Here is a 24,180-nt window from a genome sequence, read left to right as displayed (position 1 = left end):
GTGCCGCGCCCGCACAACCACAAAATCTCAGTAAACGCAGAACACGGCCTCCCTCAAATTACGTACCTGACGTGAATATCGCGACGTGAACGAGCAGAAATACACCTGAATGAGATTTTCACTCTGCAGCGGAGTGTGCGCTGATATGAAACTTCCTGGCAGATTAAAACTGTGTGCCTGACCGATACTCGAACTCAGGACCTTTGCGTTTCGCGGGCAAGTGCTCTACCGACTGACCTACCCAAGGACGACTCACGCGTCGTCCTCACAGCTTTACTGCTGCCAGTACCTCGCCTCCTGCCTTCCAAACTTTACAGAAGCTCTGCTGCGAACCCCCAGGCTCCGCAATATCCTTTCTTTCAGGAGTGCTAGTTGTGCAAGGTTCGCAGGAGAGCTTCTGTAAAGTTTGGAAGGTAGGAGACGAGGTACTGGCAGAAGTAAAGCTGTGAGGACGGGGCGTGAGTCGTGCTTGGGTAGCTCAGTCGGTAGAGCACTTGCCCGCGAAAGGCAAAGGTCCCGAGTTCGAGTCTCGGTCGGGCACACAGTTTTAATCTGCCAGGAGGTTTCAGAAATACACCTTTCTACATACTGAGGCACGGATGTACCTCGCCAGACTCTGCGAGCTATCTCGCCACAACCTGGCGGTGTGAGCCTCGTGTGTTGATCGGCCGGCAGCGCTGCCCTGCATGGCGGTGGACTGACCTCTGACCTCTGGTGACGTCACAGCTCGTACTGCGGGGAGAGGCGGGCAAGTGTCCTTCCCCTTCGCCCATCCTTCCCCCCACCCCGGAGCATCCAAAATAGACTAAGATGACCAAAACCATTAAATGATCATTCCTGTAGATTCCAGACTTCCACAATCCTCTACACCACCGATTCCCAAACACTTTCTCACACGATGCAGTTTCAGAATCCTGGTAGTCTGATGGATTACGTCCCTGATTTTGGAGGTTAATGAAATTTTAAGAAGTGGGAACAACTTCTTTTATTCAGTGATTACTTCAACTAATTACATAGAAATCGTAATAAAATTTAAAAAAATAATTAGTATCGTCAAAATGTCGAAAAAACAGTTGTTCGCGTCGCACTTATTGACTTCCTGTGCGACACCCGTGTCCCGCGGAACCCTGCCCCAGAGCTGCGACGCCTCTGCCGACGTTGCTGGGGTGTGTGAAACCCGAGAACTCAACCACTCCTTACTCACTCCCACAACTATGTGCTTCTGCCTCGCCCCCGCATATCCTCTCAAACTTGACAAAACTCCCCGCATTCCTCGAATGTCTTGACAAATTCTGTACGTCTACAGCAAAACTGGAGTGTCGTAGCAGTAATGCTTCGGCAGTGTTGGACTGCCACCGCGCCTCCCTCCCTCCCTCCGTATCCCCTCGGCAGGCTGGCGCCCCCTTCGTGACGTCAGCAGCGGCGCCTCTGCCGGCCTCACTGTCACCTCCACTCAGAAGGCCCGTCGTCCCCCCCCCTCCCTCCCCCCCACCCACTCCCACTGTGTGTTGCCTTGTCCCTCCAGCCTTCTTCCCCTGCCATCCAAAGTTCTGGGAGTGACTGGCCGGTTTAATCGTCGCCGCAACCAACAGCCATTATTGTAATGGTGTAGCTGTAAAAAAAACACGGTCTATACTGTAATGGTATCCGGCCGAAGTCCGGCACTGCGCCTGCCGCCAGCCACTTTCTGCCGCGCAGCGCAGCAGGTGCGCGTGGCTCTGGCGCGGTCGCGCTGTGTCATGTCGACTGTCGTGTCCTGGGTCTACGTCAGCGGAGGAGCACGGCCTTTGGGGTCGACCCTGGCCCACCGCGTGCTTCTCGCCTGTGATCGCCGTGCGTGGGCGCCGAGCTGCGTCCTGCGTCGCGCCCCGGCAAACCCCTCCCCTCCCCCCGCGACGGCACTCTTCGCTTTAACAGAGCCACATGCGGTCCTTGTCCGGAAGTGCGGTGTAAACTCTCCGTCTCTTATCTTTGCTATCTCATTCCCGTTGCCAGCTAACTGTGTCCCCATTCTTTACGAGTCGTTTACGTCTTTTTTGTTCCCCATTTCCTTAGTTACCTCGTCGGTTCTTCCCATCTCAAAGCGATACGCTGTGGCCTGATGCCTGACGGTAGAGTCGCACACAGCCGGTGCTGTTGCTTCAGACGTTGACCTCGGAAGCTACTCTCTCTAACCGCGAAGGAAGCCTTCAGATCTGGGAAGAAGAGAGGCCGACAGCGAGGGGGGCGTCCGAGGCAGCGAGCCACCGACTGCAGCGTCGCCCTCAGGTACAGGTGAACAGCGACAGCGAATGCTGTCAGAGCAATGAGCAACTCTGAAAATCAATTAATGTAAGTCTACAATAATCTACAGTCAATGAATGCAAAAGAAAATGGCAGAAATTAACGTCAGCTCTGAGAATTAATTCTTGTTTGTAGTTCAGTTGACGACAAATGTGAATTGGCATCAAAAGAGAGGAAAAACGGCCCAAAGTAGCTTTGAAAAACTAAATAGTGTTTTACAAACAAAACTTCCTTTGTGTTCGTATGGGTAAGTTTGTTCAGTGTGTGTTGCCAGTCTTGACTTAGGGCCTGTAAATGCGAAGCACGGACTTAATAATTGAAGAAGTCATTTACAAACAGAGGCTCGATTAATAACTAATGGTGAGACGTGCTGGGAATTTCTGTGATACACAAATACGAAGAAACGGGCCAGGGAACAACCTGGCAAGGAGAGTTTAATTGCGGCAGTGGCCGAGATGGCGTGCAGGGGTGTGCGACGCGCCGCCGCTCTGTGGGGCTGACGGAGACGAGGGAGGGGCGGGAGGGCACGCAGGCCGAGGCCGCGGAGGCTGACCGCCATAACGGACATAACGACCATTCTCACGATGACAAGGAGATAACGATGATGAGAGTGTGTCCTGGTCCACTGACTGACAGTTGCTGCACTGACAGTGCTGCACTGCACTGTGTGGTCTCGTGGGGAGTAGGAGGGATGGGGAGTGAAATGTGTGAATGCGTGGCCGCTGTTACTGCGAGTGAGTAACACCGTCCCTGAGCCGGACCCAACAGTTTTCAGCTGAGTGCTCCTCGACCATTCGATTTTCTGTGTGCTCCCGATGTGGACTTGTAATCTGCAAACGTAGCCGAGAGCAGAACACCGAATGAAAGCCTGCAACGAGAGTGAGGGAGTCAAGGTACGGCGCTGGCTCGAAATCCAATAAGCAGAACACGATTCTGAAAGCCTCAGAGGAAGAGGCGAAACTGATCCGAGCAGCAATACGGACGGTGGCGATAAACCTCCTCACCGAATCAGCGAGCATACGAGCCGTGACAGGTGACTGCAGCTGGAGTCGGCTAAAACCTGGCACACACCGTAGTGGCAACGACAGCCCGTGGTGGGAGCAGGGCTCCATGTCTTTTCCAGGTATCATTATGACACTCCTCCACTGGGAATCTACAACGCACATGCATTGCCAACACTCTTATTTAATGTCCCCCATTTTCGTTACTTCAATTTGCCTTTGTTACTCATTATTGTTACCTTAGCAGTCCGTCGTCAGTCCACGAGTGGCCTACCGGGACCATCCGACCGCCGTATCATCCTCATCTGAGGATGCGAATAGGAGGGGCGTGGGGTCAGCACACCGCTCTCCCGGTCATTATGACGGTATTCCTGATCGAAGCCGCTACTAATCGGCCGAGTAGTTTCTCAGTTGGTATCACGAGGCTGCGTGCACCCTGCCTGGATGGTCACCAATGCAAGTGCCGACAACGCCCGACAGCGCTTAACTTCGGCGATCTCACGGGAACCGGTGTGAACGCTGTGGCAAGGCCGTTGCCATTGTTACCTCGAATTTATGTTATTTAAAACAATATTTGCTTGGAATAAGGAACAATTTACGTCATAACATCACATTTTTTTTAAAATGCACGTCATGTTTTGAAAATATAGGGCAACAAATCACTAAATATGCAAGAAATGAATTGAAATGCGGCACAGGTGCGAATATTCTTTGGCACACTGACACATGTTGAGGCAGTGCATTGTTTGTCAATGGCTTCATTATAGACTGTCTTCAGACTAGGGACAAAACTTTCTCGAAATCCTTGAATCCCACGTGACATTGACATGGGCGCATTACCCGTGTTAAATGAATCTGTAAATCAACCTGTTTTTAGCCTGCCGGTGTGGCCGAGCGGTTCTAGGCGCTTCAGTCTGGCATCGCGCGACTGCTACGGTCGCAGGTTCGAATCCTGCCTCGGCCACGGGTGTGTGTGATATCCTTAGGTTAGTTAGGTTTAAGTAGTTCTAAGTTCTAGGGGAGTGATGACCTCAGATGTTAAGTCCCACAGTGCTCAGAGCCATTTGAACCATTTGAGAACCTGTTTTTAATGTGCTATATTCACTCCGAATGTCAACTTATCGCTTTACCCGATAAAACTCTCTTTTTTCTATCAACTGATGACAGTTCCAGTGAATATTCTCATAACTTTGAAGAAGAGGCTGAGAGGTCCACAGCTTTGTGCGACTGGATTCAATATTTTCTCGCCACGGCGAGTAACCCCAGAGCGGCTCCCTCTCCCGCGCCCGCCTCCGCCAGGGGGCGACGGCCGCCTCTGCCCGCCGCGCGGAGGACGGGGGTTCGGTTCCCGGTAGGAGGACTGGAGTGGGCTGCACAGCAGTGGAGCGGCGGCTCCAGTGTCTGGAATGCTGGAATGCTGGCGACGGCGTCGAGAGCGGAGTGCCCCCCACCCCTACCCTAGGCTACCGCACCGAAACGGCGTCATACGGTGCAGGAAGACACGGCGACCGGCCGACACCTCGCGATCCGCTGGACCTCTGATGACGGACTCAGGCTTTTATTTCTAAGGCCTCCTGTGACGTTAAACCGGATTCTGATTTCATCGTCCGGTTAAGCAGAATCGACGTGTGCCTCCACAGCCACTCATATTCCGTCTACCCGACACAGATTCGGGAGTGCTGGGCAGACTTTGATCCTCGCAGTAGCAGAGTCTTCTCTCTGGTCGCTGTCAACCGGCACGGAACGCGGACGCGGGACAAACACGCGAATTACTTGGCAGCAGTTCACGCGGCAGTGAACCGAGCGGGAAAGCTGGTGAGTCCTGCGTGCAGTCGCTGGGGGGAGGGTGGGGGTGGAGAGGTAGGGCTGCGGGTGGCTGGGCTGCCGTCGCGGAATTTACGAGGCGGCGGCTGTCGCCGTACCAGTTCATTCTCTCCCCACTTTTTTGCTCGGCGCAGTGGCGTAAACAGAGCTGCGTCACAGCCACGAGAAGCAGTGACACGGACGTTTGGGTGGAATCGATTTCCCGCGAGGCGTACGATAGTATCAGTGGGTGCCTTTAAGAAAATATTCACTCTGTGTGTGCTGCAGGTGCTCACCTTCGCTATCGTGTGACGCCGAGAGGAGGCGACGGGGCGCCGCCGGCGTGAGCCCACACAGTGGCGGCCTGACGTCGGGCGCCCGCTCACCTGCAAGCACAACCGGCGAAACGACTACAGTTCTGTACCAAAGCACACGTCTATTCGACAACACACAAATATTCGGCTCGGAGAGACCACTGTACAGTATCCCCAGCGTGTGACGGTGCCTCAGGGCGGCAGTCAGTGGACAGCAGAGTCCTCTCTGCAGCCCGCTCTCTTCACACGTGTTCTAATGTCGAGGGGCTCGGTTGGTTGCTTAATTTGGGGGAGGGAACCTAACAGCGAGATCATCAGATGAGGGAAGGACGGGCAAGGAAATCGGCAGCGCCCTTTCAAAGGAACCATCCCGGCATTTGCCAGAAGCCATTTAAGACACGGGATTGAACAGTCGTCCTCCCGAATGCGAGTCCAGTGTGCGTACCACTCCGCCAAAAATGGTTCAAATGGCTCTGAGCACTGTGGGACTTGTGAGCTCATCAGTCCCCTAGAACTTAGAACTACTTAAACCTAACTAACCTAACGACATCACACACATCCGTGCCCGAGGCAGGATTCGAACCTGCGACCGTAGCGGTCGCGCGGTTCCAGACTGTAGCGCCTAGAACCGCTCGGCCACCTCGGCCGGCCACTCCTCCACCTCTCTCAATGTGGAGGGGAATAATGCTTACTGCACGGATTAATCGCGCAGTCTGACTGTACGTATTCCAACTGAACTACACCCGTGGCTAACGCAATCGACATGTAATGGACTGCTGCAAAAACTGTAGTAACTGTTATATTCTCATCATTTCAATAGACTTAATGAGACTGTGGTTCCAGTTGTCTAACCACAACTTTACTGCTAAATAACCACTCATGTATTCTCATAACATATTCTTCAAAGATTAAGCAGAATTCATAATTCTTTAATGTGAGAGATTTATTTACTTCAATCATTTTACGAACACATTCATCACTCTGTTTCGATAATAATACTTCCACACTTTGTAGGACCCTCTCTGTAACCACAGACACTCTCAAGGAAGTTATCGATGCTGCAGGCTAAGAAAATTGGCTATTTGGTGCTGGGGGAAACAAACCTAAATCATAAACACTTCGTGCTTCAGGCGTAAGCAGCCACAAAGTTGGCTGCATAGTGGTGAAATGAAAAACCAATAAATAAGTTAGTTAATCTGGGTGTGTGCAGACTATAGGAGCAGTGGGGCAGCACAGAAGCCGGTGCAGCGGCAGTCTGCGGGATGGTAGGCCCGGTCAGCGGCGAGAGCGCACCTCTTTCCCTGACGTCGGCTTGTTGGAGGTGGCCTCAGCTCACCCTGAGGGGAAGGGGGAGGGGGGGTGACTATATCGTCGTGCGAAACATCGAGGTCTCGCGTGTATAATTGTCATACTGATACGAGAGATCAAATCTCAACTAATTCCAGTAAAACACGATGATACGTCCCCTACGGACATGTCTCGAGACAAACTGTGGTGACAGCAGCCGTGGAACTGGAACTGGTCCTGCCTTTCGCTGGAACTGTCGCAGCCAGTAAAGCCACAGAGCGCTCTTTATATCCCGGTGCACAGCGGTACTAACGTCCGCGGCGTCTGTCCCGCGTGTTTCGCGACCTCTGCAGCGCGCCGCTGGAATCTGCTGGCGCAGTCGCCCGTCCTCCGTTGCTGGAGGGAAGTCTAAGTGCCAGGAGTCGCGACTGTGGGCGACGACAGTCTGCGTTTCGTACATCCACATACAGCCGATCAGAGGCTGCGGCTAACTGCTGCCCGACTCTGGCTTTACGAACGGTGGAGCTTCCCCAGCTTTGTCCCGTAAGGCGTTAGGTGCCAGCGACCAGCGTCTGCCCGGCCGGAGCTGGCGGACTGCTGCAGAGTGGGGCGCCCAGCTGTCAGCGAAATCGCTCCGGTCGGCAGCGGCTCGGACTGCAGTAGCCGGGCAGGCTGACACGGGAGACCGCCGCGAAATCTGCGCTGAACCTGCTGGGGACCGCGAGAACGTGTACACCGCCGGTGCCTGGATACGCTTTAGTGGGCACTAATATGGGCTGTGTGTGTGGCCACCCTTAGGCTCGATGACGTCTCGAACTATGCTGGCAGCAGCTTCAGTGACCTGTGTGAACGTCTGTCGAGTAATCGCAGTCCATTCCTCCACGTGAACTGAAACCGGAGAATATAGTGATGTTGGACTCCAGGATATGGAGCAAAATCGGGTCGAGGTCGCGACTCGGGCCATGCCAGACCGTTTTGTCGACCGACCATTGGCTCACAGATGTTGCCTTACCGTCACGTCGACACAAATGACCACTCTGTCGTAGCTGTCGCTGTACTCCACGTGGTACACAATGCCGCACACGGTCCTTCTGCATTTAGCGTTTTCTTAAGCGCAATAAGGGGCTCACACCCTAAACGAGAAAGACGCCTGCGTACTGTAGTACCAGCCCCTCTGCACGCCACTGGTGGAACTACAGGTGATGGTAGGAAGAGTTCTTCAGCCGTTCGCCGGAGCCAAACCCTTCCGTCAGATTGCCATGCGGTAAAGTGTGATTTATCACACCGAATCACTCGCTTCCAGTCATCCACTGTCGAGTAGCGTCGTACAGCACTCCCTACAGGAATGTGTGGCTGCTCGTCTGTTGCACCCCACTGGTTAGCTGGCTACGTGCAGTCACTGTGTTACCTGGGCTGCTGCTAGCACTTTGGAACTCACGAGTGATTTCTTCAGCCGATTTCTTCCGATTTTTTTCGTAGCCACCCTTCACAATGCTCGACGGTCCCCCTCAGTCCGTGCACGAGGCCCGCCTGGTCTCGAATTAGTCGGTTTTGTTCTTCGCGTTTTCAGTTTCCAATCGTGACTCCGATAGTCGAATCGGGCAGATTAACGATCTTCTTAATGACCCTTTTGTATTTGCTACTCGAGTGACATCCAGTGACGAATCCGCAGTGGAAGTGACTGAGCTCTCCCGGGCGACCTGTTCTGCTTCTCTCCCCACATCGCGACTCTGCGCACCTCCTTCCGTACTGCCTGGTGCGCCTCTCTTAATTGCTGCCGCTCACTACCGAATTACACAGGAGTGTCCACAACTTCCGATCGTACAATCTATGTGGCTACCGCGGAACACTTACTTCTCGACTGGAAGCGACCAAATGTTGACATCTGCTTGCTGAAAAAATTCCCATGCTGAAAGGGGAACGAAGCTGTGGAAGACAGTGACGAAAAGTTGTCTCCCGACCAAAGCGAAGCTGCGACCAGCTGACTGGGACTACTCGGCAGCTCGCTAAACACTTGCCAGTAACGATGCACTCTGTGTACTTACAGAGTCGTGTATCCGAAGACAGAATTCGCTGTGTTTTCGTAAAATACTGGCTCATTCGTCACCGAAGTACAGAAGAGGATTGTCAGTGATACAAAAGAATGGTACAGCTTGTGGCAGAAGTCCGGTTGAAGTAATCGTCGATACGGCCGCGCCAGCGCGTACGGAGCGGAAGCGATGGGGAATGTCGCCTCACTGCACTCGACACATCCGTCTGAAGAGAGTTGCTCTCAGCTGGGATTCAACCTCTGTGGCGAGTGAGGGAGGAATGTACCACAACTTTGTGCAAATGCTGCATGCGCCAACATTACAAGTTTAAAGCAAATCTCCACCGTAATGTCGAATAATTACGCGTTCGCTGCTCATCTCGATGCGCTGTTATGTCGCTCCCTTACGCTGCTGTTGTCCTCAGGAACTTCCCCTCCGTCTGTCCGCAGCGGTGTGCCGGGCAGCACCAGTGGCGACGCGCGGTACTCGAGATCGTCTGCTCGACAAAGTGCAGATTTAGTCCAAGGCTTTCATTGGCCAATCTCACAACTCCAAAAGCAATGATAAAAAGCCCTTTAGCTCTCTCTATCTACCCTCGGGAACATTCCGAGATCGTCTGGTCCCTACCAACTTCTGCCTCGAATCTGCCTAATGGCAGTCAAAAGGAAAGAAGATACATGGAAAAATTAAGTAGACTTTATTATTTCAAAGTAGTTGGCTCAGTTATTGATGCGTTTACCTCTCTGTGCAGCAAGGTGGTCAGTGCTTTCGTGCGGCTGCGATTGTTCCCAAGCCTGTACCTCTCCGTCCGAACCAAATGGACGGCCGAGAAGATCTTTCTTCGGGGCTCCAAGAATATGGGAGAGATCGAGGCTATACGGAGGATGTGTGAGCCGGCCGACATATTGCCGAGGTTGTGTGGGAAACGCTACAGAACTTTCGCTGGAAGGCTCTTACACATTTTCCACACAGTTCCGTTCTATCCCCACGCGATTTCCATATTTTTGGAGTCCTAAGGAAAGAAATTCGTGGCCGTCGATGTGCGTCGGACGAAGAGGAGCGAGTCTAGGCACAGTCGTGGCTTCGTAGGCAGCCGCAGGCGCTGACTGTCTTGCCCCACAGTGGGACAAGTGTATTATTAGTTGTGGTGATTACTTTCGAAGTAAGGATCCGACAGACTGAGGTCTGTAAAAACATGACCCTTGTAGAATCATATTCCTGTCCACCTGTCCGTCTGTCTGCCCCTCTCTGTCTGTGGAACGGTTTGGCGTGTCAGCTTCAAATTCATGTCGCGTACTTAAAAAAAGATTTGGTCGTTTATATTACATATTTTGATACTGGCAGACTCATTCGTCAAGATAGAGAGTACTCCCCCTTAACCTCGAATGATGAAATTTCTGCAAGGAGCGAGGTCTCACAGTACAAGTAAAGCAAAAAAATATGACACGTGTTAAATTATATCAGATAGGGGAGAGTGGGGCATGTTAAGACAAATTTCAGATTTTATATTTTACATTTTTTTTGTTTTATTTTTGTTTTAATGGGGAAAATTATGATATTATACTTCAATTAGTTGTGCACTTTTTTATGGTATTGACGCTTTGATTAATCACATATATCTCCCAAATTAAAATATTTGTTTAATGCTGCAAAGTGTATCATAGTTCCCCACATGGGGGCAAGTTGATACTAGCGAGAGGCAAGTTGATACAAATGTATAAATAATAAGCTAATTGACATTAAGGTAGCAAATAATCACTCAGTAGATAATCGAAAACATTTATTAAGCAGAATATAGTACAAAGGCAACGTAAGACATATTATTAACTTATTTTAAACACACAGATCATGATTACAAAGTCAGATATACAGTGAATACAAGCGTACATCTTACAGTCTTTACCACATTGTATATGGGCCCATTCTTTGCAAGAAATGCACTGTATCCAGTCCTGACCTGGCTTGGATTCGGAGAATGGCTCCAAACATATGAGACACAACGCGTCGTTCTCTTCCTCAGACTCTGATGCAACCTTCATTTTATTCTTTGGGACGCATTTCTTTTTCTTCCCCTTGTTCTACTCCTTAGTCTGACTCTCTATCAAAAAGCCTTTTTTTGGCGTTTTCTGACTTGGCTACCATTTTAGCTTGCTTTTCTTTGGCTTCCTCTTCCAGTCTTTCCTTTACTGGTGTGCTAGTAAGGATAGCGGATTTTAAAGGTTTCTTCGCTTTTCTGATATTTTTTCGCTCTCCAGCTTTAGTGTAGGGGCGGATGCCTTGAGGGCTTACAGTGAATACACCTAGAGAAACATTCCTACTTGTAGATGGAACTGCAGTTGTAGTCTCAGTTCGGTTCACTTTGGACTGTCAGCCATCGGCATTGTTTGTCCCAGCCTGAGAAGTCTTGACAGTGCTGTCTTGTGAAGTCGTCTCTCTATCCGCGACTGCGCCGGACAAGACGTCATCATCAGCAAACACTTCTCTGTTGTATGCTCTAGGTAGTGTCATCTTTACTATGCCAGGAATTGTTACAGTTTTCCCTGGATTGTTGGTCATCCAGTCGTCGACTGAAGCGAAGCAAAATGTCTCGAAAGGCCCATAAACCGACCTGTCAAGCGGTTGCAGGCGGTGGGAAGCGTGCGGGGGAAACGACAACATGACGATACCATTTTCTTTGCAGAAGTTGAGCACTCCAATAGATAAATGTGATTCATGGTTATCCAAAACCAACAAGCAAGGATTGCCCTTGACAGATGTTACGTGGCCGTGAAAATGTTTAATGAACTTCAAAAACGATTCAGATGTGATCCATCCGGATGGGTAGGAAGTTCCAATACATCCTGGTGGTCCGTTAATGATGAAGTGATCCTTGAAGAATACTCTTGGAAATATGAACATCGGAGCAACTGAGTTGAGTTGCCGATGGCACTGACAGCCAATACCGTAGTGACAGTCTGCCCCCTTTCCACTGACGTAGTTTTCTCTACTTGGCGTACTCCTTTCTGAGCGACGATTTTGTTTGGTCTCTGAACTGTTTGCACACCGGTCTCATCGACATTCCAAATATCCTTAGGTTCAAATTAGTATTTATCCAAAGTACTCTTCAAATTGTTAAAAAAGAGATCAACATTGGCTTTATTAAATCTGGTAGCGCGACTAAGGCTCGTAGCCTCAGGCTCCCTTGTTGATAGTCGAGGGTGTCTTTTCATAAGTAAGCTAAACCAGTCCTTTGTAGCCATTTTATGGTTCATCCATGAATCAGGCAATGTAATGATATTCCTATTAGCCACAGCAAGTTCGTAAGCTAAAACTTTGATGTTTTGTGGTGTAGGTCCGTAGTAGATTTTAGTAGAGTGTATTATATACTCTTCGAGTTGAGATGCTAGTTGGTTTGGAAAAATTTGTCTCGGTTTGGCATACCGTTACACTGTAACCGTTTGACCTCGCGATTCATCTTTTTTTCTTATAAATCCAAACAATGTCATTTTGTCGATCTCGAAGGCTACAGCTGTTTCCCGTAAAGACACGGTTTTGGTCTTGGCGGCTTCATAGGCTTTTTCAAAGCTCTCGTTCGGGATTTCCTCTCGATCTGTCTTCCTCGTGTAATTCCACACCATGTTTCTGTAAGAAAAGACAAAATTCTAATTTATATTGGGGTACGTTGATACACTGTATCAATTTGCCCCAGCTACGCGTATCAACTTGCCCGATTGGATAAGTGTCTCTTAAGTCAAACTTTCTAAAATATAAAGTCTAGAAAGATGAAACTATCATGAAATTCTTACCAAGAAACAGGAGTTTAACTGTGCCAACAGAGAACTTCCTGAAAAATATCCTCTTGCTGGTACGCCAACTCAAACACACTAGCCAACAACTACTTTCTACTCATGGAAACACAGTTTCAACAGTAAAAACGCGTAGAGTACTGTGTTGACAGCTGGACGCCGTGTGGCGCTGCGTCGCGGTAAACAACAGCCTCTACTCACTCACGTCCGCCCTGCGCACGCGTGTTAGCGCACAGTCCCATCTCTATCAACTTGCCCCACTCTCCCTTAATATCTTTTCCCATCTGAACATACATTCGATTCGTGATTCGTCAGATGCAAGACAGACGAACACTAGTACACGCAGACTTAAAATGTAAGTTGTACTCATGTTTTATTAACTAATTAATTTTTTTAACAAATCATCTCTCTCTCTCTGCATGCTTAAAGTAAAGTCCCCTGCTCGCTTGTTTTCGTATGTCCTCTCTAGCCCGAGGAACTGCTGTGGAGATTTTGATATGGTGCTAGAATTATCCGGACCGATATCTTGGCAGTATCGATATCGATAACAGGTAAAAATGGTCCAGAATCTCGAGTCCTAGCACGGACGAACTATATATTCATACGTAATTACGTAAGTCCGTACGGACCGCTGAGTGCGCGACTCGTACTCGCACTCGGGCGGCTTTCCACCGTGTCTCTCCTCTTATTTGACACGCTTCTTGTACCGACCGAGCACGCGCTCGCTAATCCGCAATCCTCACCTAGGAAAGCAGCAGAATGTCTACAGAAAGTTACAGGTACGCACGAATGCACTGCACACTGCTTCGAACGATTTGTACTGGAAAAGTCAGGTCGTTGATTGCGCGGCGTCAGCAATTCTAGAATTCCCATCCGATGAAACACAAACTCCACTCTAAAGCGCCCACGAGTTGCTTTCTCAAACCCCCGTTGGCTGCCAGCTGATTACCATTTCACGGACTTGTCCAATTTCCAGAACCAGCATCCACACGCAGGCAGTTCCACTGCCCATTTCCCAGTCGCCCTAATGACATCCCACTACCGAATGCTGCTCCCTGTGTTTACTAACAGCAGGTTCTGGGAAAAATCCTCCCTGCTGCCATCCTGGGGAGCGAAATCAGTCGCCGCTGAGCTGGCCTCTCTGACCTCTCCCACAACCGATTTAGGAGGATTAGGGAAAGACGGGCCTCTGACCCCCAAGCTGGAAGAGGCTACCTCCCGAGGAAGCCAGTCCATGTGTGGACAGTAACTACAGGAGCAGCACGTACACTGTGTGATCAAAGTATCCGGGCACCCCCAAAAACATACGAGTTTCATATTAAGTGCATTGTGCTGCCACCTACTGCCAGATACTCAATATCAGCGACCTCAGTAGTCATTAGACATCGTGAAAGAGCGGAGTGGGGCACTCACTGACTTTGAACGTGGATAGATGATGTGAGATTTCCACACTCCTAAACGTACCTAGGTCCACTATTTCCGATGTGATAGTGAGTGGAAACGTGGAGGGACACGTACAGTACAAAGCGTACAGGTCGACCTCGTCTGTTGACTGACAGAGACCACCGATAGTTGAAGAGGGTCGTAATGTATAATAGGCAGACATCTATCCAGACTATCATACAGGAATTCCAAATTGAATCGGGATCCACTGCATGTACTATGACAGTTAGGAGGAAGGAGAGAAAACTTGGATTTCATGGCCGTGTGGCTGCTCATAAGCCACACATCACTCCAGTAAATGCCAAAAGACGCCTCACTTGGTGCAAGGAGCGTAAACATTGGACGATTGAACAGTGGAAAAACGTTGTGTGGCGATCCAATGGCAGGGTGCGGGTATGGCGAACACCCGGTGAACGTCCTCTGCCAGCGTGTGTAGTGCCAACAGTAAAATTCGGAGGCGGTGGTGTTACGGTGTGGTGGTGTTTTTCATGGAGGAGGCTCGCGCCCCTTGTTGTTTTGCGTGGCACTATCACAGCACAGGCGCACGTTGATGTTTGAAGCTCCTTCTCGCTTCCCGCTGTTGAAGAGGAATTCGGGGTGGCGATTGCATCTTTCAACACGATCGAGCACCTGTTCATAATGCACGGCCTGTGGCGGAGTGGTTTCACGACAATAACGTCCCTGAAATGGACTGGCCTGCACAGTGTCCTGACCTGAATGCTACAGAACACCTGACGGAATTACAAATTTGTGGAACGCCGATTTCGTGCCCGGCCTCACCGACCGACATCGATACCACTCTTCAGTGCAGCACTCTGTCAAGAATGGGCTGCCCTAAGAAACCTTCCAGCACCTGATTGAACGTATGCCTGCGAGAGTGGAAGCTGTCATGTAGGCTAAAGGGTGTACAAACACCATACTGAATGCCAGCATTACAGATGGAGGGCGCCACGAACTTGTAAGTCATTTTCAGCCAGGTGTCCGGATACATTTGATCACATAGTGTACGTGCGGCCGGGAAAGACGTGTTATCAACCGTCAAATATCAGTTGTACTTGTAATCTACCATACTTTAGAAATAAGGTAAATACTGTGGAATTGTAATGTCTTTCCGGGCATTCTGCCGATTTGCTGAGGGGACGTGTGAATTGTCGGATAACTGCGTCGTTATTTGTGCACAGTATTTTGCCAGCGTGACTCGTTACTGTCATCAGATGCCACTCCAGACTCCTCATCGAGTGAAAGATTCTGTATCGTCGTTCACGCACAATATTTTAGCAACGTGAGTCGCCACCTACTCACGTTGCTAAAATATTGTGCGTGAACGACGACACGGAATCTTTTTAAATTGTCGAATGTTTATCATGGTAGGTTCAGCAAAGTTCTTTAAGTATTGACCGCGTGTATTGAAACGCCCCACAGCACACTGCGGAAACCTGCTGTCGTGCCCTTCTTCGTGGCCTCTACAAACAGGACAGCTGCCGTTCCATTGGCCAGGCACTCCCGCACCCGTTGCGTGACGTCACCTCCGAGTACTGCACATTGCGCATTCACTAGCGTACTGCAACTTAAAATATCTCTGCCACCACGTATTAAACTATATTTAAATGGAAGCAGTGACCTTTATAGTCACGTACAAAAATGTAGACCTCAAGGAGTGACTCCATATTCTAAAATCATTGTTTGTGTCACCACTGCTAGCTGCTCGCATTCGTTTCGATTTTCATAATGTGTTGTAGCGGCCCAGTCGTCCGCTATAGCCTGTAGTTTCTCAACGCGGCATCCTTATGTAAAATCTTCTCAGTATTTATACCGCGATAAACAGGAGTTACAACTCGAGCTTTCGAAGATTAACACTGTGTTCTTCGTCAGGAGATGACTGACAGCGGCGAGCGAGGCAGCTCGGCTGCTACGTAACGGCGACCAACCGTGTGACTCATCGGATGACGTCGCTCGTAATTCTAACCTTTATGGCGCGGTGACGCCACCTGAAGGTTAGGATTCGTACGCGCATATGCAGGAAATGGGCAAAGACGCAACACGCTCCCTTCCTCCCAGCGGGTCTCGACTGAGTGGCGGAGAGCGTCGCCTGTTCGCCACGGCTTCTGGTCGTATTTCTTGGAAGATGCCCCGTCCCAAATGCTCCTCCCCAGGCACCTCCGTCTCTGTCAAAACTGCTACTCCACATCCGAATTTCTGCGGCTCATTGAATCCCGGTACGCGAGTGCACGGGATTCCCTCATCGTCGACCTCGCGGCCTCGCGCCGCCGCTCGTTTCTGGAGACCTCTGTACCTGTGCTCGGCGTGCCGCCCGCCGACTGCCGGGCCCGCGCAGTTCCCGCGCTGTGAAGAGCGGGCCCGCGCACATCCGGACTGCCGTTCGCCGGACGCAGCTCTGCTTCACTTTCCGTGCAGGTCGGAATTTCGGTCTAATACCACATTTACGTAATACGGGACAAATCTTTTATTGAGATCGATCTGCACACTGGAAGGAATGCCGTGGGGTTTTCTTCATACATTGGGCCTGCGCCTACGTTTATCAGCGAATAGCGCTCTAATTTGACGCAGTTTGAATCCGTTTTACCTGAACGAGTTCTTAAGCTGCTTCAAAGTCGAAAGGAGATTACAGTTTAACATCCCGTCGGCGGCGAGGCCGTCAGAGATTGCTGAGGTATTTCACTTCAGGTGGCAGGTGGTCGTGGTCTGAAACTGTGTGGACCCCGTTTAATGGAGAGGACGCTCTCGAGCTGGGTGGCGGTAGCCGCACCTGTGCTGGCGCCGCGACACCACCCGCTCCACCCAGAAAGCTCCTGGCACGGACAGTCGGCAACTGCAGCGGTCGCATTCGAAACTCTGAATCTTCGGTTAACGCTATTAAAGGCGTACACTTAGTTCCTAGTAACGCTACGGTGAGCCTAGATGTGGTTTCTTTATGTGCACAAGTACTGACAGCACATGCGTCGGAACTCGGAGCTGGCCATTTTCCGCCTGGCGTTCCAAAACTTTTTCAGCGCTTACTGACGTTCGACTGCGTCTGTGCTCAATCACTTTGACTTCCGTGCAACAGAACACGTGGTTTAGTACGGAATTGAAAATGAAGAGCAAGTTTCCGTTTTTGGAAATGTCGGTCGGACGAAATTTGGTTGGACGATTATTTGTACAGAAACGAGAACCGACAGAAGTCTTTATTTAAGTGAGCACAGTTTCCAGCATTCAGCTGAACAGCATTCTGTCATCAATACTTTAATAAACAGAGTGCAGACAATTTCAGGCGATTATCACCTGGTATCTGCACTGAAACCCCTTAAAAATTGTTTGGGCAAAAATAAAAGCAGAACACGTCGTATTAGTCCTGCATTCGCTGGTAAACGTGGGCGCAAACCCACCAGGCAAACGGAAGAAGAAGGAATGCCGCGGGATTCCTGCGGACGGACCTGAAGCACAACTGGGCTCGAGAGTATCTGGTGTCTGCAATGGGCCACACGAATGTGGCGAGAATTACGTAGGACAGAAAATCCGCACCGTAGCCGCGCAGTCACCCAAAGTACCGAAATAGGCGATAGCGAAACACGGCCTTACGGAAGGACACGAGATCGACTTTGAAAACGAAGATCCTCTCCCACAGTTCGACCTACTGGGATTCTGTAGTAGAAGAAGCCGCAGGAATTCGCATGTACAATAACACTTTCAACAGAGACTGAGTTCGTAATCTGTGTAGCGCCTGGAGGTGACCCCCTGTGACGTAACCCACTAGGGGACAGACGATGCTGGTGGAGGGGGGATGGGGGGGGGGGGTTGACACGACACTCTACATTGCCTATTTCCTCCATTTGCATCTGTGAATCCCACCCTGCGCGTAACGTCATACCGCCATTATAGAATTCCAAGAGACGTCCCCCTACCAATGCCGAGCTCGAACGCCGCTGTAAAGGGAGTCAGACTTCGTTTCCGGCACTCAGTCACCCCCTGATGAACAACACGGTGATAATGTTGGAAAGCTCGCGTTTTGCCGCGGACCTCACACGGTCTGAACACTGACGGGATTTGATGTGTGTGTGTGTGTGTGTGAGACGGCTGCCCGCCTGCCCGCAGCGCCGACGGCAACTTCGAGGTGACGCTGGCGACCAAGGCGACGCTGAACTACACGGGCCGCGTCGAGTGGAAGCCGCCCGCCATCTACAAGTCGTCCTGCGAGATCGACGTCGAGTACTTCCCGTTCGACGAGCAGACGTGCGTCATGAAGTTCGGCTCCTGGACCTACGACGGCTTCCAGGTCAGTGCTTCTCCAGTTCCAGACAGCATTTCACTGAGCACCACATTGGACGCCTACTAACTAAAGTACGATGCTGTACGGGTGTATAGGCAAGCAGGCCTCGGCTGAGTAGACATCCTGAGGCACGGATGATCAGTGGGGTAATACAGGGAAGTGTGATTGTGGGCTAAGAATGGTGCAGGCAGGTGGAGGGCTCAGTGCAGGATGTGCGTGTGGGGAGCAGAGATGTTGAGGCGCGCTCGGGGTAGATCAGCACGCAGAGCGGGACAGAAGACCACAAGGGAACTGCAAACGCCTGTACGTACATCCAGTGGTATCGTCACCGCAACCAAGTAACGGAACTCGACTGGAGGCTGTGCTATGTGACACGTACAGCGGACGGGTAAAAGTACGGAAGCACCGAGAGGACGGAAGTCGAAATGCCAGCCAAGCCGGCAGGCTGCGCTGTTGTGTTTGGCCACGAGCGGCACCTGTGTTGTGCGTGACAGTCGTGGTCCGAAATGTATTGCGTGTAGTAGTGAGTGCACTAAGTCGGAGCTCAGTTAATTCTAGCGTGGGGAAATGGTTGCTGCGTGTGTAGTGGATGCAGCCGAAGTGCCTGCACCATACCGTCAGTTCATACCCCATATGGGGAAAGTGGAAAAACGTCATCCACAAAGGCGCAACTCGGACGAAAGTGTGTGCCGAGTGCTCGTGACGTACAGTCATTAAAGAGGGTTGTCAGGAAGAGCACTACAGCTGCAAAAAAAAAAAAAAAAAAGAAGGAAAGGCCAGTGCAGAACTGAATGTGGCACTCGCGAACCGTGTCAGCACCAAAACAACACGAAGGCAGCTCCATAAGCCAGGAACTGCAGGGCGGACTGCAATTCGAAAACTTCCACTTGTGATTCAGATCCCCATAATAGGAAAACGTGATGTCGAAGTCGTAAGTCCGGTCGAATGTCTCTTGTTTATAATGTTGCCAACTTCTGGCCGAGTTTAGGTCCGAAACGTGAAACGTGGCTGGAGTTGGGTGATTCGGGCAGCCGTATAGCGGTACTACGTGGGCTCCAAAGTCGAATTACTGCCAAGGGTTGTGGAAACATTGTGGATGTCTCCAGCGCTGTGTTCCAGCACAAGGACGGATTGGCGCGCCTTCCCTGGCCACCACGGTCGTCAGACCGCGACATTATTGAGCCTGTGTGGTCTACCTGGGAGAGAAGCTATAACATGAAGACTGTTTTGTATATCTGAAAATTTAATGCATCCTTATGAAAGAATGAGTTAAACAAACAGTAAAAGAACCTTTGAAAACCGAGTCTCTCGAACGAGGTGCTTTATAGAATACACTCTGGCAAGTAAATGGAGAACGGAGAAGTTTCTATCGCCCAATGGATTTTCAAGAGGAATTTGCAATTAGCATAATAAATGCATGCTGTGTTTTACGAAGTAATGTGGCAGAAAGAGACTGTTCTCAATTTGAAGACATATTGTACATCCCTCCAAAACTGGAAATTTCCCGAGTCCTGTCGAAAGCCACCCTGAGACTTGTTTCAGGCTGCTTCTACAAGTGCAGCCTCGTACAGTAGGCTCTCTGCGAGGCAGCGGCAGCGCGGGCTGCAACGCACGTCGCTTCTTTACTGGCTGCCGCAGACGGCCTGCTAACAAGGGAACCTCCCCATCGCAGGCCCCTCACATTTAGTTATAAGTTGGCACAGTGGACAGGCCTTGAAAAACTGAATACAGATCAATCGAGAAAACAGGAAGAATTTGTGTAGAACTATGAAAAAAATAAGCAAAATATACAAAATGAGTAGTCTATGTGCAAGATAGGCAACAACAAGGATAGTGTTAGCTCAGGAGCGCCGTGGTCCCGTGGTTAGCGCGAGCAGGTGCGCAACGAGAAGTTATTGGTTCAAGTCTTCCCTCGAGTGAAAAGCTTACTTTCTTTATTTTTGCAAGTTATGAACTGTCCGTTCGTTCATTGACGTCTCTGTTCACCGTAAAAAGTTTAGTGTCTGTGTTTCGCGACCGCACCACAAAACCGTGTGATTAGTAGACGAAAGGACGTGCCTCTCCAATGGGAACCGAAATCATTTGATCGCAGGGTCATAGGTCAACCGATTCCTCCACAGGAAAACACGTCTTATATATTCTATACGACACTGGTGACGGCATCTGAGTTACATGATAGGAATATGTTGTCGACCCACCTAACTTGTACACTTGGCGAATGGGTAAAAAGATTCTTCTACCTTGCCCGATTTAGGTTTTCTTGTGGATGTGATAATCACTCCCAAAAAGTGATGAAAACATTAGAGTTTGTCACGTAAACTGCAACAAATGAATGCAACAGATTCACAGTCGCACAGTTTTCCCTGTGCTCTGTCAAAACATATGTTTTTAACGTTTTCAAATTTTTCCGTGTGTAGTCCGTCAAATCCTGCATATGTCCGAGCAAATCTGAGCATGTCCTGGCATTTTGGAGAGTGAAGTTGATTATGTGTGAGTGCCTGAACTTTGATAATTGTCTGAAAATAAAAAATTAGACTTTTCTCTCGAGGGAAGATTTAAACCAAAGACCGCTCGTTGCGCAGCTGCTCACGCTAACCACGGGACCACGGCGCTCCTGAGCTCACACTATCCTTGATTTTGCCTATCTTGCGCATGGACTACTCATTTTGTATATTTCGCTTATTTTTTTCATAGCTCCACACAACTTCTTCCTGTTTTCTCGATTGCTCTGTGTTCAGTTTTTCAAGGCCTATCCACTGTGCCAACTTATAACTAAATCTGGGGAGGTTCCTTGTAAGTGTGTCACAGCCCTACTACACCCGTCTCTGCACCTGCCTATCCGTCTCCCCCTCGCACTGCTAACACGCCGCAAGAACCCTACACAGGTAGCCGACGATGAGAAAGCAGGCGAAACAAACTCTCAATCTTCGAGACCTTTCTAAGATTGCTAACACTACCGGATATGCGTGTGTCCTTAATACACTCCTGGAAATTGAAATAAGAACACCGTGAATTCATTGTCCCAGGAAGGGGAAACTTTATTGACACATTCCTGGGATCAGATACATCACATGATCACACTGACAGAACCACAGGCACATAGACACAGGCAACAGAGCATGCACAATGTCGGCACTAGTACAGTGTATATCCAACTTTCGCAGCAATGCAGGCTGCTATTCTCCCATGGAGACGATCGTAGAGATGCTGGATGTAGTCCTGTGGAACGGCTTGCCATGCCATTTCCACCTGGCGCCTCAGTTGGACCAGCGTTCGTGCTGGACGTGCAGACCGCGTGAGACGACGCTTCATCCAGTCCCAAACATGCTCAATGGGGGACAGATCCGGAGATCTTGCTGGCCAAGGTAGTTGACTTACACCTTCTAGAGCACGTTGGGTGGCACGGGATACATGCGGACGTGCATTGTCCTGTTGGAACAGCAAGTTCCCTTGCCGGTCTAGGAATGGTAGAACGACGGGTTCGATGACGGTTTGGATGTACCGTGCACTATTCAGTGTCCCCTCGACGATCACCAGTGGTGTACGGCCAGTGTAGGAGATCGCTCCCCACACCATGATGCCGGGTGTTGGCCCTGTGTGCCTCGGTCGTATGCAGTCCTGATTGTGGCGCTCACCTGCACGGCGCCAAACACGCATACGACCATCATTGGCACCAAGGCAGAAGCGACTCTCATCGCTGAAGACGACACGTCTCCATTCGTCCCTCCATTCACGCCTGTCGCGACACCACTGGAGGCGGGCTGCACGATGTTGGGGCGTGAGCGGAAGACGGCCTAACGGTGTGCGGGACCGTAGCCCAGCTTCATGGAGACGGTTGCGAATGGTCCTCGCCGATACCCCAGGAGCAACAGTGTCCCTAATTTGCTGGGAAGTGGCGGTGCGGTCCCCTACGGCACTGCGTAGGATCCTACGGTCTTGGCGTGCATCCGTGCGTCGCTGTGGTCCGGTTCCAGGTCGACGGGCACGTGCACCTTCCGCCGACCACTGGCGACAACATCGATGTACTGTGGAGACCTCACGCCCCACGTGTTGAGCAATTCGGCGGTACGTCCACCCGGCCTCCCGCATGCCCACTATACGCCCTCGCTCAAAGTCCGTCAACTGCACATACGGTTCACGTCCACGCTGTTGCGGCATGCTACCAGTGTTAAAGACTGCGATGGAGCTCCGTATGCCACGGCAAACTGGCTGACACTGACGGCGGTGGTGCACAAATGCTGCGCAGCTAGCGCCATTCGACGGCCAACACCGCGGTTCCTGGTGTGTCCGCTGTGCCGTGCGTGTGATCATTGCTTGTACAGCCCTCTCGCAGTGTCCGGAGCAAGTATGGTGGGTCTGACACACCGGTGTCAATGTGTTCTTTTTTCCATTTCCAGGAGTGTATAATAAGGTAAATCGTAGTTGTAGTGCTACAAAACGGTGAAACTAAGCAGGAAATAGGAGGTTCCTAACGATTAACATCGTCAGACTTTTAATCTAAAGCCTCATGTATATGGAATGCTAATGGACGACAAGTGTCATCCGTAATGTTTTAGGGTTAAATTAGAATTAATTTAATACCTTCAGCTGGTGATGGGCGTTGATATATATCAACGGGGACAGTGGAAGTGTGTGCCCCGACCGGGATCTCCAGCTTACGTGGCGGTCGCTCTGTCCATCTGAGCCACCGAGGGCACTCAGGACGGTGCGACTGCACGGACATACCCACATCCATGCATAGTTCTGGTAATACCGGCCATGACCTTCCTCTTCTGTGCTGATGCACCCATATTCCCTGAACTCTCACGGGACTTGGTAAGAATGTCTTCCACCAGTAATGAGTGTGTTGGGGTGGGACACTACGAATGCAGTGTGTGGACATACGAGGTGAGAATGTGGGTCTAGCGGGAGGCGTCCCTGCCGTCGCACCATGGATAGAGCGTCTGCCATGTAAGCAGGAGATCCTGGGTTCGAGTCACGCTCGGGGCACACGTTTTCACCTTTCTCCGTTGATATTTATGAACGCCTGTCAGCAGCTGAAGGTATTAAATTAATTCTTATTTCGTTCTAGACGGCTGCAGGTCATCAATGGTGTCTGTTCTTTCGGACATGTCCGAAATAACACACGATATCCATATAAGTTTTTAGGATTAACTCAGAGTCAGCTTGCCATTAGAATATGGAATAGTTTTTCGATCCGTCATATGTAGAGTTTCGAGAGTTAAAAATGTTGGAAGAGACCCTTGGTTTGAGTTGCTACAAAGCAATGCAATTGTTGCTAGAAAGTCTTAAAAACAAGCAGTCACCCCTATTGCTGTCCATGACGTAGGAAGGCTTTGAACAAACCTCTGACATATAATAGCCAAAGAAATGTTAAAGAACTCGGGTCACGAGTTCCGAATGACTTTCTGACGTAAAAAGGTGATTTTATTAGGAACCTGGTTTGACAAGTCAATTATTTGCCACAAACTACAGAGCAACTGATGATTTCTCAATTTTTGTTGAAGAAGATTATGAGTTGGAAGTCATGCATTGAAGTCATGACTTAAGACGAGTTAAGGAGTACATTGCACATGTAATTTTTTTTCTTTAATATCAGAATGGCAAACCTCTATGAACTAAATAAGGTGTCTGATGAGACGTTTCAAGAAAAATTTTTTTGTGAAAACTGAAAGAAACGAAAAGTACATTCGTTTAATAAATGACAAAGAATTTGAGCTATAAATGCAGCTGTATTTCAGATTTATCTATTATCCTTAATAATTTTTATTCAGAGTTGACGAATAAGTGTTTTTATTCGTGTAAGTGAATAATGTTTCGAATTATATATGTTATTCAGGAATAACGAATATTCGTCATTCGCATACATTTCGTCCAACTCCGATGCTAAGTGAAGAATATCGTGCGTGTGCGTACTGTAAGTTCGCAGCCTGTGTGCGACTGAGTCCAGGCGCGTGAAAAGCGCGT

The 24,180-nt window shown here is 50.0% G+C and overlaps 1 protein-coding gene across 1 annotated transcript in view; it reads left to right on the top strand.

Annotated features, from left to right (window-relative positions):
• Nucleotides 1-24,180, top strand: part of LOC126109559 (acetylcholine receptor subunit alpha-like) — a 446,478-nt gene that overhangs the window by 286,800 nt on the left and 135,498 nt on the right. Inside the window, exon 5 of the mRNA XM_049914574.1 lies at nt 18,039-18,219. Within this exon, the coding sequence (XP_049770531.1) occupies nt 18,039-18,219 (181 nt within the window). The remainder of the gene's footprint in view (nt 1-18,038; nt 18,220-24,180) is intronic.

Source organism: Schistocerca cancellata, chromosome 12, assembly GCF_023864275.1.
Source record: "Schistocerca cancellata isolate TAMUIC-IGC-003103 chromosome 12, iqSchCanc2.1, whole genome shotgun sequence".
Classification (NCBI taxonomy): domain Eukaryota; kingdom Metazoa; phylum Arthropoda; class Insecta; order Orthoptera; family Acrididae; genus Schistocerca; species Schistocerca cancellata.
Note: the sequence above shows the minus strand (reverse complement) of the source record. Positions and strands in the feature narration are given on the sequence as shown.